The sequence below is a fragment of the Vanacampus margaritifer genome, chromosome 4 (genome assembly GCF_051991255.1).
Source record: "Vanacampus margaritifer isolate UIUO_Vmar chromosome 4, RoL_Vmar_1.0, whole genome shotgun sequence".
NCBI classification, from domain to species: Eukaryota; Metazoa; Chordata; class Actinopteri; order Syngnathiformes; family Syngnathidae; genus Vanacampus; species Vanacampus margaritifer.
In genome coordinates this window covers 9,068,420-9,083,964 of record NC_135435.1, presented here as the reverse complement: position 1 = coordinate 9,083,964, position 15,545 = coordinate 9,068,420, and the positions used below count along the sequence as shown (strand labels likewise).

General features: G+C 40.1%; 1 protein-coding gene across 7 annotated transcripts in view; it reads right to left on the bottom strand.

Moving 5' to 3' along the window:
- tle3b (TLE family member 3, transcriptional corepressor b) overlaps positions 1–6,984 on the bottom strand; it is a 39,581-nt gene extending 32,597 nt beyond the window's left edge. For 3 of the 7 annotated variants that reach the window (XM_077563467.1, XM_077563468.1, XM_077563469.1), the window contains exons 1-5: positions 6,329–6,984; positions 5,788–5,991; positions 5,464–5,564; positions 3,590–3,653; positions 1,336–1,380 (exon numbers count right to left, since the gene is read on the bottom strand). In XM_077563467.1, coding sequence (XP_077419593.1) covers positions 1,336–1,380; positions 3,590–3,653; positions 5,464–5,564; positions 5,788–5,811 — 234 coding nt within the window. In that variant the 5' untranslated portion in view covers positions 5,812–5,991; positions 6,329–6,984. The remainder of the gene's footprint in view (positions 1–1,335; positions 1,381–3,589; positions 3,654–5,463; positions 5,565–5,787; positions 5,992–6,328) is intronic. The other 4 variants (XM_077563470.1, XM_077563471.1, XM_077563472.1 and 1 more) reach the window with 2 other exon arrangements.
- Between the last annotated feature and the right edge of the window lie 8,561 nt (positions 6,985–15,545).

Sequence of the window (15,545 nt, the reverse complement as noted above, 5' to 3'; positions counted from 1 at the left end):
ATTGGGGTGCTGGGCTTAACCAGTAGAAGGGAAAGCAATTATTGAGAGGGCACAGGGAGGATGTGGAAAGGAGGTAAATTTGGCAGGAAACAGAGAAACAAAGGGATGACTGAGCAGACACCTGATCATGCAAGCTTGAGAGTTAGCTGTACACAAAATGATTAGAAGCCTATGACATAGGTGTCAAACTCAAGGCCCAGGGTGCACGAAAGCAAGGGGCTTTGGAGTAAAAAAAAACCCGCCAATCTTGACTTTGTTTTAATGTCTTAATGAGCATTCAACAATTTTTCAGACTTTTCAAAATGTAGATTGTTTTTTTAAATCTTAGACAATATAATTGATTTAAAAATTTCTAAAAAAAAATGTTCAGGGAGCTCCTAAGGTTATCAGTCTTAAAAAGTTAAAAGGAAACTTTAAGAACAAAAAAATACCTTAGCTCTGTTTCTTCCCCCCCTAAAAAAAAAACTGAACTCTTAAACTTCCACATTTCTTTGTTTTAAAAGGTTAAGATTGTCAGGGTCACTAACATTTCTTATAAAGTCAACTGAAAAATTTAATAGTTTCCTGAGATTAAAATGATTGTAGTTCTATATTTTATCGGCCATACGATTTTGAAAAAAGGTTGATACCAATATTCGTCAAAATGCCCAATATCGGCATTAATGGTCTATCCCTAAAAATGAGAATTTAAACTTTTACCGTTATGTGTTACTAACAAGTGTAGGATATTTAAAATAAGCCCCATTACGCTTTGGTCTGTAAATTTTCTCTTAACTGAAAAAACAACCACACACAAACCATGCCTGAAATTAGTTTGGGTCTGAAATGTGGCCATTATGTAAGGTCTTCCACATGTGTGATTTCATCTCATTTTACTAAGCTCGGCTGCGATACAAAAGTACTAATCACCTTCTCCTATTCATCTTTAGCAGTAGTCGTAGCCTACAGCATGACGCCCAGTGCAGGGTGGCAGCTAAACTAATGAGCTTTTTGTGCAGCTGGAACAAGGCAAGGGAGCAAGACATGCATGCACGTACACACAACCGAGCATTCAGAAGGGACACTAAAACACATCCTCTCAGACCGTCTGCCAAATATTTCACTTTAATCTTATCAAACCATCCCCATCAGGCAGCGTGCCCTTCATGTTGTTGTTTAGCCTGTCAGCATTTTCACTACAGAAGGCCAGTATGTGTGTGTGTATGTGTGCCTCCTAAAGGCATTTCAAGATGAGGGTAGGAACTAAGGTCAGGTGCGTGTGTGTATTCCACAAAGACGGGAGGGACAACAAGATTGTTTTGGCTAAACACAGACTGGGGCGATATGGCTACATACCTGTTTGTGCATTTCAATATTGAGCCCGTAGGACATCTCATAATACTGCAGGCCAAAGAGAAAACAAAGCATTAGTACATGCTACTGCTAGCTGGTGTATGTCATCTTTAGAAACAGAAGAAGCTTAAACACAATTACTGTACTAATAATCTGTATTAATAAGAACAAAATGCATTGGTTGACCATTAACTCATTCAAACCCAAAAACGTATTTATATGTTCATGGGGGGGGGGTGTATGCTGGAGCACACAAAAGGCTTCGATGCAGCCTTTCAACTGCAGAGAACGGTTGAGGAAATGGTAGTTATTAGAAAAACGGCCAGCAGGTGGCAGCAAAGCAAAAGAGATCAGCCAGGGCCATTTTGAAAAAAAGCTCATTTACCCACAGTTCTAAACAGATTTGTGAATAATGATGAAACTTAACTATATTCTAATGCTAACTGCTGCACAACGAAAACAGATAGAAAAATATTTTTTTCTGATGAAAGAAGAGACTTTAATCTTACTTTTGCTAGGTCCCATGTTTGATAGCAATAGAACACAATATTCTGTGGACCATGCAAAATCAGTCAAAATCCAGTAAAACAGCCAGGAGCAAAGGGGGTTGCTTCAGTGAAAATGGCTGGAAGTGAATGAGTTAACTGGTATGGCCAACGCTTTATAACCAGGGCTTAACAGACAAGCATGTTACCAAAATACTTATGAAATATTGCATTCGTAATTTTGTAAACATATTACAGAACATGATCTGAGTATGGAGTTTCTACTTCATCTTTTTGCAGCATATTGTTAAAAATGAAAATAGTGCTTGAAAATAGTGCTTTCTAAAAAAGCTACAATCCACAAAATAGTCATTAATATGGCCATTAATGGCCATTTTGCCACTTGTTGTCGACTTATAATGACCAATCACGGCACATCTGCTTTTTGAGTTTGGTTATGTGACATTCGCAAGCTGGGCTGTGAGCACTCTGAGCAACTGTGATGTAATTTTCAGTCATCCACAAGTGGCAAAATGGCCGCCCCCTGATATGGATCAAAACAAGTGAATTTTGCTGTTTAATTCATATTCCACAAATACAATATCAATCACAATACCTTGTTTAGACTAATAGGGCTTCATAGAACATATTAATTTAAATATTTTTTTAGGGTGACTTCCCCTTTAACCCATTTGCTCCCAAAAACATAAATATGTTATATTTTAAATATTACCATGCTTCCAAAGACATATTTATGCTTTTATATATATATATATATATATATATATATATATATATATATATATATATATATATATATATATATATATATATATTTTTTTTTTTATGCTAGAGCATACAGTAGGCTTTAATGAAGACTCTGAACTGCAGAGAACGGGTGAAGCAATGGTAGTAATTACAAACACGGCCAGCAGGTGGCAGCAGAGTATAAGAGATCAACCAGGGCCATGTTGCAAAAAGGCTCTTTCCCCATTGTTTTAAATAGATTTGTGAATAATGATGAAACTTAGCTATATTCTAATGCTAATTGCTGCACAACGGAAACAACTTTACTTTTTTTCCTAATGAAAGAAGAGACTCTAATCTTTCTTTTGGTACCATGTTTTATAGCAATAGAACACAATATTCTGTGGGCCTTGCAAAATCTGTCAAAATCCAGTAAAACAGCAACAGTGATAATGGCTGCGAGCAAATGAGTTAAACTCGTAATGGAGTTGTATTGGGTTCCAAGTTGATTACTTGGAATCTACCTTTAAATAGAGAGATGACCTCTATTATCTCATGGGCTGATGAAAAACACACCAAGTGCCCCTCATATCCCGAGACCCCTGGGTGTCAGGAGTGTCACGTTGGGATAGTTAAGAAGAGGGAAAAAAATACAGGAAACCCTTTGATTCGTGCTCAAAGCCTGCAGAGCAGCCATTAACCCGCCGCGGGTCATGCTTAGTGTGTCGGGAAGGGTCGCATCGGGTCAGAAAGAGGACCCCGAGGCCATAGAAGTGGGGGGGGGGGGTCGTCACACCCCACAATCAATAGCTGGACATTTGACCCCTGCTCGAGTTTCAACTTCCCCTCGACCACCCCCACCCCGCCCCCGCTAATCCAATGAATACACAGACGTGATGATTCAACAACACCACAGCAGGCACAAGCACTAACATGGCGCCTGTACACCACCTGTGACCGTTTACCTGAGGCCAAAGGGAGGATATGACGATCAATCATATTGACATCTTTATGATTCCACTTACCATAACATAGTGGCGCTGCATCTCCGTCTTTTCGTTGGCCAGTTTGTCGTACTCCACTTTAAGACTTGAAGAGAGGGAAGGATAAATATTTGATTACATACTCCATTTGTGGCAATCACAAAACAATCATGGTTTAGCTGGTGTTATCTCATTCATAAATTTACTGTCTTTAATTAGTTAGAGCTGTGCTTAAAGCAATTAATTAGAAAAAGAAAACAATGGAAGCTTTATACTTTCCAGCAGGAAGCCGGTAATGTTTAAGAGGGATGTAACGATATCCAATCATCAATCTACGATAAATATCAGGATATGAACCTCACAATACGAAAATTATCACAATATTGTGGGAAGGTTACTGATAATATATACAGTGGTACCTCGGAGTTTAAACATAATTGGTTTCTGCGAAGTGTTCAAAGTCCGAATTGTTCAACCTCCGAAACATTTTTTCCCATAGAAAATAATGTATTAATCCGTTCCCAAGCTCCAAACAGAAAATTCCTATTTTAATTTCTATTTATGTTTTTTACATTTACAGTACAGTACAGTATTTAAACAATAAAAAGACCTTAATTTACCTGTTGTGGTGTGCTGGCATAAACGCTAAATGCTATGCTAATGCTAGCTTTAGTTCAGTGATGAGTTTGTGTATTTTACATTGGGCATATTGTTAGACTACTAAGCAGTCCTTGCGTGTTTAACGTCAAGCACGTTGTTGAACAGCTAAGGGGGGTCCTCGTGCCAGTATATACAGAAGTAGTCACGGTAGTTACAACTGCGCGATAATCTCCTTCCTAATTCCACTGTGGTTCGTAGCACTGTATGTTTTTCTTTGCTGCCACTGGCACTGTTGTCTTTCTTTGGGCCCATGGCGAAGAAAATGGTCGTGGAAAAATCAAAATGCACTTGCGAGTATGGAACACCTCCGGGAGTATTCACGATCTGACTGGAAATGAGCAGTGCATCGTCTCAACTACCGCAACGTGAGCATTCGGCATTGCTCGGCTTCGCTCTGCTTCACTCGGCTACCCGTTTTCAAGAAAATGAGTTCAAACTCAGAGGCATTTTTACTCATATTTTTTGGTTGAAGTCCGAATTGTACGAGTTCCGAGACGTTCAAACTTTAAGGTTTCACTGTATTAAAAAAAAAAGTCACAATACTGTGTAAAAATTCACAATATTACTCCCTTAAAAAATTCTAAATATATTTGCTGGTATGACTGATTTATGTGAGGGATAACCGCAGCAGTGACCAAAACATGCCTAATTAAAATTAAAACACACTAATAAACTAGAGGGTACTCGAACTACACAAATGGAATACAACCTCACCTTTGTAACAGAAGTGCTGCTTTTAACATTGTGACATGACGACAACAGTTTTGTGGCAATTTTAATATCGCAACATCACGAGATTGCAGTTATCGTTACATCCCTAATTTTCTTCAAATATTTTTAGTAGAAGCAATAAACACTAAATGGTAAATAGACTGCATTTTTATAGTGCTTTGACTACAACATATGGTGCCCAAAGCTCTTTACAACTAAGCCTCACATTCACCCATTCACACAGGATCAAACCCACAACCTTACGGATGGGAGTCGACCACTCAACCACTGAGCCATACAAACATGCTTCAGTACGTTTAGAGGAAAAGGAAGTAAATGAATGAAAAATATATTCGTAATAGTAGTGAAAGTAGTAACGGCAATGTTCAACTGTACATGGACTTAGTACCCAAAGCAGGAAAATTAGGCAAATAAAAATGATTAATAACCAATAACTAAGTCATAATAAAAAGTAATTACAGTATATTATTGCCAAAAATAATATGTTACATAACCTAATATTGCCACAGTAGGTTCAGCGTTACCTGTGATACTGAGCCTGCAGAAACTGAAATTCGTCTTTGATTCGGTCACACGACTCTGCCACTGTGAACTTGAAGCCAGGCTGCCCTGGCTGGTGAGGTGCCTGTAAAGCAAAAACAACACTTTTTTTAAACGACCTTCAACTTCCTGTACACTACCATATATGGATGTTGATACATCATCTGATTCAAAGCACAATCAAAACCTCATTGCAACCTCTAGGCCACAACATAAATAGCAAGGTGTGCAGCTCCACACTGAGGAGGCTACCTGAAAGGGCGGTGGCAGCATGCATGTCAATTTTCAAACCAAACACGACTACTTACCGGATGCCGGCCTTGTGGATACATAGCTGCCCCTTCACGCGAGGGAATGCGTTGTTTTCCTGTATTTTTGCTTCAAGTAATCCGAGTGCAGCAGATCACCACCACCACACACCTCCTCCCGGGGCGGCGCGGGATGGCGGTGGACAAAGTACCGTTCGCGGCTGCGAGGCGCTCAGTCACCCGGCATCGGAGTTCACACTTCTCCTACACACACAAACACACCAGTGTGGACATGGATCTCACCTTCTTCTTTCACATCAATTGGAAATAATTCCAGTTATTCGAACAAGTCACAAGTGAGAAAAACAACACTCCAGGATTTACACTGATAGTTTGGATCACACTATTTGCGAATATCGTGCTTGTTCCTTCATAAATCTAACGAGTTGTGAGGTGTTCTATAAACACAAACTCTCTCTTCTTCTCTCTCAGTGGTTTGTCCTGGTGGTCCAAACACAGCTAGGGAACAAAGTCGACGCGCGCGCGCACTCACAATTACACACACACACACTCTTATTCGCGGATATGTCGCTCTTTTTACCTTTGTCTCCACTGACTCCCTCGCCTCCCCTCTTGCACAGGTTAAATGTTAATATCCACACAGAGGTTGCAGTATATCCTTCATTCGCACAAGTCACCGCAGGAAGAGCAAGAGAATAAAAATATCCGCTCCCTTTTCCTTGACGTCGTCTTTCCGCCCCTCCACAGTGCTATGTTGAGACCTCCGTGGTCCCGAGACGGTGGACGTCCTCCGTCCAGCCGGACTATGGAGCCCCTTCGATATTGCGGGCGGAAACACCTTCAAATGAAGGTTCTATTAAATCCAGTAGTAGGCAAAGTTGATTCCAACGAGTCCCGTGGATGAATGTTGGGAAATAATGCTGCTTGAATTTAAAAAAAAAAAGTCCGTAGTTGTGAAATAAAGCACAAGCTAGCATACAGCCGCTTCCTCCGCGCGTTGTACCACACACAGACTGAGCACTGACACGAGGACGCGACTGACGTGAGAGGACCACTCGCTAACCAATTGGGTACTCCAACCAATCAAGACCAGCAAATCCCACGTGGGGTGAACTCATTCAACCGTTGTTCTTATTGGTCGCTGATATGTGACCTCACAAACTCGCCATTTTGGATCTGAAGTGACAGTCGGTGTGTTCGACAACTTGTTCAAAACAAAGACGATAATTTATATATCAGTGCATTGTGACCATTGCGCGCACAAAAATAAACAGTGAGAGATGCAAACCATGTGTGCAGCGGTGAAACATACTGATAGGTTCGTCACGATCATTTCCGTCATGCTGTTTACATTTCACGTAAATAATATAAGTTCAGTATGCACACGGTGTAAAAAGCGCTTATTTCACAGTAGCGTTTCCATTAACAGACTCAAATTGATCGACCTATTTCAAATAAGACCTCAAACATTTCCAAGCTTTCTCTTTATCAGCATGTCAGTGGGCTACTGCGCGTCTGCTCTTGAGGACATCAGCCTATGACGTGGTGCCTTCAATGCACAACCCCACGTGGGTTGTCCCGCCCCCAAGCAATGCATGTTATCCAATAAGCTCTCAGCTGTCTGCCTACACAGCTTGTAATTGGCCCAGTGCAGGAGAAGCCGTCAGTCAGAGCGTAGGGGTGTCAATTAAACCCACGTTGGACTCTGCGCTGACAAATGCCGGCGCTCCTCTCCCTCCTGCCTGCGAATAGAGGCTGGAATGGCTGCTTAATTAGCTTCGAATGGCTTTTCCTTTCAGCTCAAACAATCTGTCACTACCATGTGGTAAAAAGAGCTTTGCATAAAACAAAAGCAAGGGGGGAACAAGCCAGTAGGGGCTAAATATCAGTTTGATTCCCCTTCTCGTCCTCCCCCATGAAAACGTTTTCTGTAAAACAAAGCTTTTACCTCGCTCAAACATTCGCTCTTGCACAGTTGTGTCCTCACTGTCTCCCGAAATGTTGAATTTCTTTATCATTTATGCGTAAAACCACAATGTGTCACACTGCGAATGAAGACGTTTGACAGGAGGACTCGTTAAATCAATTAAATATATGAATCATTCAAACAGTTGTGGTAGATATTGGGGGAGTCGAGCCCTCAATATGTCGTACTGATTAAACCACATGTACTGTATGAATTGTCTTGTTTGCTCCAACACACTGGGAATCAATCAAAGCTATTTGGATTTGAATGGTTGATTTGATAATGTATGTGTTTAACTACAACAGTCAAATGTTTTTACTTGGGGTTGTAAGTTTGTTAAAATTACCTTTTACCAGTGTGGCAATGCTGTTGAAAAGCATCGCAAAGCAAACAATAGCACACATTCTATCATCTGTACTTTAATTTGATTGCACCAAGGCAGCATAATATTATATATGAAATGTGTTTCTTTTCTACACCTTAACGCCACGAATAAAGAAAACAACTCGTAATAATCATAATACTATTTTCAACTACGATTGGGGGAGAAATGACTTCCCTGAAAATCATGAAGTGTATCACAATTTGAACATCATGTAGCATGGTGCAAACTGGAGCTGTTGCTAAGCAACAAATGTATCCCTCCTGGAGATGCATTGATATGCACTGGGGGCATGCAGGAAAATCAGTGCAAAACTTGACAACTCTGTCTGCATTTAGGTCTGCAAATGATTTGCACAGTCAGGATAACAGTTGGTTTTTTAAATGACACAAACAATGTAGCTGCAAATGAAACAAGTAAACATTTATTAAAATGTAGGTGATTATTTATTAAAAGTATATTTTTTTCTTTTTTAGTGAGCCACAAAATCGTACTTTCTTACTTCTTCAAATGTGTCGAATTGAAATGTGATAAGCCTTGGGGGGGGGGGGGGGGGGGGTGGTCAACTTTGAGGTGTCAATTAAGCAGCCACTGCTTTCCTTGAGAAGGGAATCAATTATTCATTATTTGCAAAATACCTTCTACGACAACAGTGAGACAATTAAGACAACATTGTGAGGAGTCTTGTGACTTGAATGATTCATATGTTTTGGTTTATTTTGGCTCGTCAATACTTGAGTATTAAACATATTTAAACAATATAGCAAAATGTTGTGTGGCTAAATCAGAGCGAATATTGTTTGGAACAACATCGCTGAAGGTGTAGTGGTTCACTCACCTGTGCAGACAGCATTGGTTTAGTGAAAGGTTGTCTGTTTGTATATGTAGCCGGTGATTAACTGGGAACCAGTAGAGGGTGTTGTCTATTTCTTGTCCAAAGTCATCACAACCCTGAAGACCACAAGCAATTTTATATTGAATGCATTATTTGAAACCAAATTCAGATTCTTGGTCAAATCCCGGAGAGTGGAAATCGGTTAACACACATTTTAACTCGAACGGATATGAAAATGCAGCAAAGGCACGACAAAGATTCCACAAATATGTTTTGTTGACTAACTGTGAAGACCTAATACTCTGTTTGTCTTGATAGCTAGTCCAGAGAAAAACTATATTCATGACTTTTAACATTTTTAACTAAATGGTCCTCAGATCTATTTTAATTGAAAAAGCAGCAAATGTAGAGGAGTTAGGAACAAACTCTGTATATTGCATTTTTGGATGACTCTGTATTAGGGGGAGTTTGTAGCTGTTGTTTTTAATGAAACCTCTAGAGATTGGCGAGTACTGATAACAGGTATCGGGCCATCCTTATTTTAAGGTATTGGATACACGTGGAGGCTGCTAATATCAGCCACAGATACTTAAAACAAACAACTCTGACATTGTGTAATTATTTCTTGGCAGTATATTGCAACCGTTTGACAGTATGATCAGCAAATTATCAGAAAGAAAGGTCAGGAAAAAAGATCTTTGTTCAGTGGCATTGGTTAGCAACATGTCTGCTCGACAGTTACATTTATGACCTCTTTAAAATATATATACTGTATATATTGATCGTACATTCCAAAAACAAAACTTCAAACCAATAGGTTTATTGCTATAGTGACACAAATATGTCATCTAATAAAATGGTGTCTAATATTGGCTTATTTACAGTGCTAATATTAGCTTTGTTATCGTTAACGTTTTCTGTGACTGACTATCGTAACTATGCATTTTCATAATTGCATGTCATTGAGGAGTCAAACTGGTCAGACTCTTGGGGTGGGGTGGGGGGGGACACAGCTTTTCTTAAAAAAAAATGTATTTTCTTCTAACAGTCATATAGCCTACATACCTTCTGTCCTATAGAATAGTGTCATGTTCCTCTTCTTTGTTGCGTTCACTGGTGTGTAACAATTAATTCTGATTTTGTGGTTATACGTACAATGTCACACTATTTATGGTGGAGATGCAGCAATTATCATCCAAATTAACCACCCCACTATAAAGCAACAATTAGATTCATCGTACTCAACCAAACTTGACCGTTTGTTGAAAAAGGTGGCTTTACATCATTTTAGGGTACATTGACCACTACTCCACTGCGATGTCATCACAATTGGGACAACTTATGCCAGGTTAAACACTTCACACACAGACACGTCCTTCACTTTGACAGACTGATGAACTCGAATCCTTTCATATAATGGCACCAAATCAAAGTTGATGTTCAGTGAAAAGCCAAAAGGCTGATTTGGATAGCATAGAATCTAAAACTTATATTAGAGCCAGTTTGCACAGTACCTTTTAGTCAAACTTTCTCCCACCTTATAACGTCCTCAAACCGAAATATTGGCCAGTTGTGCCAATATTTGTCAGTTCACTCAGTGCCAAGACGCGCTTGGGATTTCTGTATGTGTGCGTGCGTGCCAGAGGTCAAGGAAGTGGATGAAGTTAGAGCAGGCAAATACTGTGGCAGGCTCCACAGGTCTGAGATGCTGAATCAAGAACCCCATATAGGATGACATTATCATATATCTTTATCTGATCAGCTCTCTGCACAGAGTGGCCCTGATTAGGCAGCAACAACGAAGTGGGCTTCACCTCAGGGACAAGGGGGCCGGGGGGGTGGTATTCCTCACTTGCGGACCGCTTCACTGTTTATTTGCACAGGAAACCCAGACGCTGTGAAAGTCGTACTCAGAGACACTACGCAAATATTGGAGCTATTTGCAGGGGTGGTTTTAATTCTTTACAGAGCAACGATTGGCTCATTTCATTCCCATCCTGGCAAGAACTTGGCGAATGGATTCCTTCATCCTCTTAGCTTCCTTCACACCAACTTACCCTAAAAGAAATAGACCTGAAGTATATTTTCAATGGCTTTGGTGGCCACTAAAGACTCAAATCTCATTTCTTCTGCTTATGGTATCAGATTCTGATCTCAAACACATTCGCAGTGCTCAGACCGCAGCTTCTATAGTGACCGGGGAGGGGTTCCAGGTCCGGCTCTCTGCATGGAGCCTGATACTTCCTGAGAAAGGGGGACCATGTTCACTCACCTACAGTGTGAAAACAAGGAGAGATTGTGCAAAGTAATAGGATTGCTTTCGCATTACCTGGTGTACTGTGTGAGGTTCTAAAATATCAGGCTAACGTTGCTATCAGCTAACAGTGATAGAACTCCTGCTGTAGAGCCCATCAAATGACTACTTCATTCTCTTTCTCTCGGTCTTTCTTCCTTCGGATGGGAGCATAAGAGAACAGTGTTCTGTTTGGAAGGATGATCACAGCAATGCTAAGAAACCGTTCGCTGACGCAAGACTGATGTGCTTTCAGCGGAGTTAAGGCTATGAAAGCAGATATTGTGGCCCCAATTGGACTAACCAGACAGGAAAAGGGACTTTCACCAAATGCTGATCACAGGAACTAAACCATCTTTTGTCAATGCAATAATGATGAAAGGGCCTAGTCAAGAGCAAGGGCGGAGCCAGACTTTTATAAATGGGGGGGGGGGGCAGGGAGGGGCCAAGGATACTTAGTATGCGTATTCAAAGATTATGCCAAATACTTTTGTTTTATAAACAATTAATTTCAAACAGAGTCTCTAAATGTTGAAATATATTTAAGTACATATTATAGCACATGTAAGCGGTTCTGGAAATGCACAGATGGATTATAGCACACAGGAGATTTTCGCCCATAATGTGCTGGACAAAATGTACAATATTCAAACAATGAACAATTAACAGTGTTTAACATGAATGAAATTTGCAATTAGTTTAAAAATTTAAATTTGTTTCATTCAAGGAACAAGTCATATTTTCTTGTTTCATTTTCCACACACCCTATGAAAAAAAAAAGAAATTTGTTACTTCTAGCACTTTATTTACAACCACATAATGTTACTAATGTTATTATTTAATAACAATGTTACAAAATCATGCTATTAAAGCCCCCATTTCTAGACTAAAAACGTTAGGGCATATATACTAAGTGTGTAAGTGCTAAGCTGTATTCTTCAAGCTGTTTTGTGTGTGATGTTTAAATCTCTTATTTTGAAATCTATGCTTTTAATTTGGAAGCCCGCTCCGTACTTCTGTTTCCTGTTTCACGTCTTTGTTCGTCATTCAGCTCCTGCATTTGTTTTTAGCTTGTGCAAAACAACGTTAACTTATTGATGTCCTTTCAAAACAATCTATCTGAATATAAAATATATTTTAAGTCACTCACATCTTACGGGAAAACCAACATGAATTGCCAAAAACGTGTCATCTTGATGCACTGATCTGAAGTGTCTTGATGGAAGGTGGGAGATTCTTCCTCTCCAGACTCCTATTGAGATGGATTACAACAAATTGTGGTACATAGCGCCAACTACTGCACAGGAGGGGCATAACAATTAGTAGGTGTCTAATTGAAAAAAATGGGAGGCGGCGCCACTGAAAGAGAAAATAGAATGAAATAAATTGTCCTAGTGTCAGACTGTCTGGTGTGTACATGCAGTAGAGTCAGGGGTGGACTTACCATTAGGCAAACCTAGGCAGTTGCCTCCGGCCTCAAGTTACTAGGGGTCCCATCAAATTTCTCATACAGTAATGGCCAATACAGTTTATACTTATTTGCACACATTAATTATTATGTGCTGTTGGACAGTTTAAGTAATTTTATAGATTTGACTATTTGTATCATCACTAGTCTCTCCTATGAGTGGCAGCCAGCCTGTTTTCAGGCTTGTCATGATGCATTTTCCAAACTGGTCCAAGATGATTTCTTTTTTTTTTAATGTTTTGTCTTAAAAAGTCACCCTGCAAAGGAATACTCCTAGACTTTAAGCATTAAATCATCATTGTGGTTTTCTCTGAGCAAGAAGGGTTTGAAATATGTAACCAGCAACATAATGTACAATAGTGGAGTAGAGAGTGCAGTATTTGCCTCAGATATACAGGCAAAATCCTCAAATTTCTACATTGGCACTCGAGTATACCACTGAATATGAAGCTTTATACTCTGTTGTGCGTGTTTGTTTTCCAAATAAGACAGGGAAGTGCTGTGAGAGTTCCAAAATTATGTGATGCAATTTTAAGGAAAAGTACTATATTGGGATTTATAGGTTTGTCTTTAAAATTATCAGTGTCTTTTTGGTAAGGAATTTTATATACTAGTAACTAGTATATAAAATTCCCGTATCAGTATCTATGAATACTCAAGAGATGAGTATCGGTATCGATCTGAAAAAAAAGTTTGAACATCCCTAATTAAAATAAATGTATCTGTCTGGCCCAATGCCTACCTTTGCCTGGGGCCCCAAATCTCCTAAATCCGCCCCTGAGAAGAGTGTGGTGCTGCCGGATAACGAGCTATACTGTAATCCGTCAATCGCTGGGTCCAGATGGGTTTAGATGTATTCCGATTAGGATGAATCCGAACAGACAAACGGAATGAAAATGTTCCAATATAAACACCTCAATCGGAATGAGAAGGCTGAATCCAAATTAAATTTCACTCGGAATCACAGGGGTGGTATATTCCTTTTGCCAATCCGAACGAGCGCCATCTATCGGAAAGGTCAGGCTGCGTCCGGTGTACGCATGCTCTGTCTTGACGTAAATGCATTGTGACATTGTCGTCTGTTTACGCACATACAAACGGCGCTGTCTCAACAAGAGCTCGTCTGCGAGGGGAGACCTTGTTTTAAAGTAATTGCAACTTGTTTTTTTAATCAATATGTTGCTTTAAAAAAAGCGTTCAAACGATCACAGCTACTGTGCTAAAAGACAAATCAACTCCATCTTGACTAATCCCATGATTGATGTCTGCGTGTAACACGGCTGCCGTGGGGCAGGTCAGATTAGAGGGGAGCATGTGTTTTCATCATACCGGAATAAAAGTACTTCCTACTTGTGTGCCTAAGAACAATGGCAAATGTTGTACTATTTGCCAGATCGTGCGGTTGCCGGTCAGACCCCAATGCAAGCTGAGCTTTTCTGGAAGCATATTTCCAATGCGGAACTGGCACAAGGTAAATGGCACAGTCAGTTTCCAATAGCTGCTGGGACTGAGCAAAAAAGGTTGGATAAAGGTGAGTGCATTGTTTTGTTTACAGCTGTTGAACTGTCACCTTAGACAGATTTAACATTAGCTTAAAGGGAGTGTCCAAAGTTTTCACTCAGAAATAAACACTTCCTAAACACTGGATGTATACGCATAGAATCCTTCTTAATCCTCCTCTGGGCTTCTGTTAATGTGTGGCGGTGATTTTGTCATGAACCAGCACCCCCTCAGCCTGTATTTTGCCATTTTGTTGTGTTTTTCCATGAGAGGGATGTTTCTGGGAGGAACGGCAATATTTACCCCTCCAGCCAATCACAGAGCGGGGGGCGTGTCGCTGAAGGCTAGCGCAATGTTGATGAGAAGAGTGACATTTTCAGCGATAACACATAATGGCTGACAAAGAGAAAGTATTCCAGGACAAAACGTGCAGCGGAAAGTGCACGGTTGAAAACTAGAGTTAATCTTGGCTTGGCATTTACCCGCTTTCGAGCCCTAAAGGAGCGGCTTGGGCTGAAGAGCGACGCAGAGTTGGCCTTCTTGGACAGGTAAGTGCCAAACACAGCGAAGAAAATATTAGCTTGCTAATTTAGCAAAATGCTAGGCTGCTAAGTCACATTGACAAGGGTAATATGTAACGAGGGTCAAACTTTTCTTATATCCTTATATTTACACCGGGCAATAGGTGAAGCCAAGCCAAAAGACGAATGGCGTTTTCTCTTTTTCTTCACACCAGGACACGACTAGCCGCGAGGTGAGCTAATTATCCCTGTCGGCGCTCGCCGGTGCACAGTCTCGGATCAGTAATGTATACAGACACACTCTGCTGCAGTACAGCAAGCAACCAGTGATGGGCGATCAGAGGCAGGGGGCGTGAACATTGAGCTAGTATGGGTTGAGCCAAGGTAGGTCCGTTTTGAATTGTTTGCTTACAAACAGAAACGGTCAAAACTTAAGGCCCCAACTTTAAATAATAATGCAACCAGATAGACCATTGATTAAATTTGTTACAAGTTGTTCTTGGTGGTAATTTATTGTATATTGGATTTTCAACAAAATTGTATTGTCCCGGTTTTTAAATTAAAAAATCGGGTCTGCTTTGTCCAATGTTTTTGTGTAGCGCATATCAAATACACAAGTGAGTACGGTAAATAAAATGTGCCAACCACCGTAGCTTAATTATGAACACGTGTTTTCATTGGTTGTTTGGCTACCTAACATCAGACAATCTAGTCATGTTAAAAAGTCAAAGTCATGGTAAAGTGGAAATACAGGCTTTTCTTTGAAAGTATGCTGGTCAAAACAGAATTACTGTTTCAATTTGAAATGATTTCCCTTATCATCCAAATATGA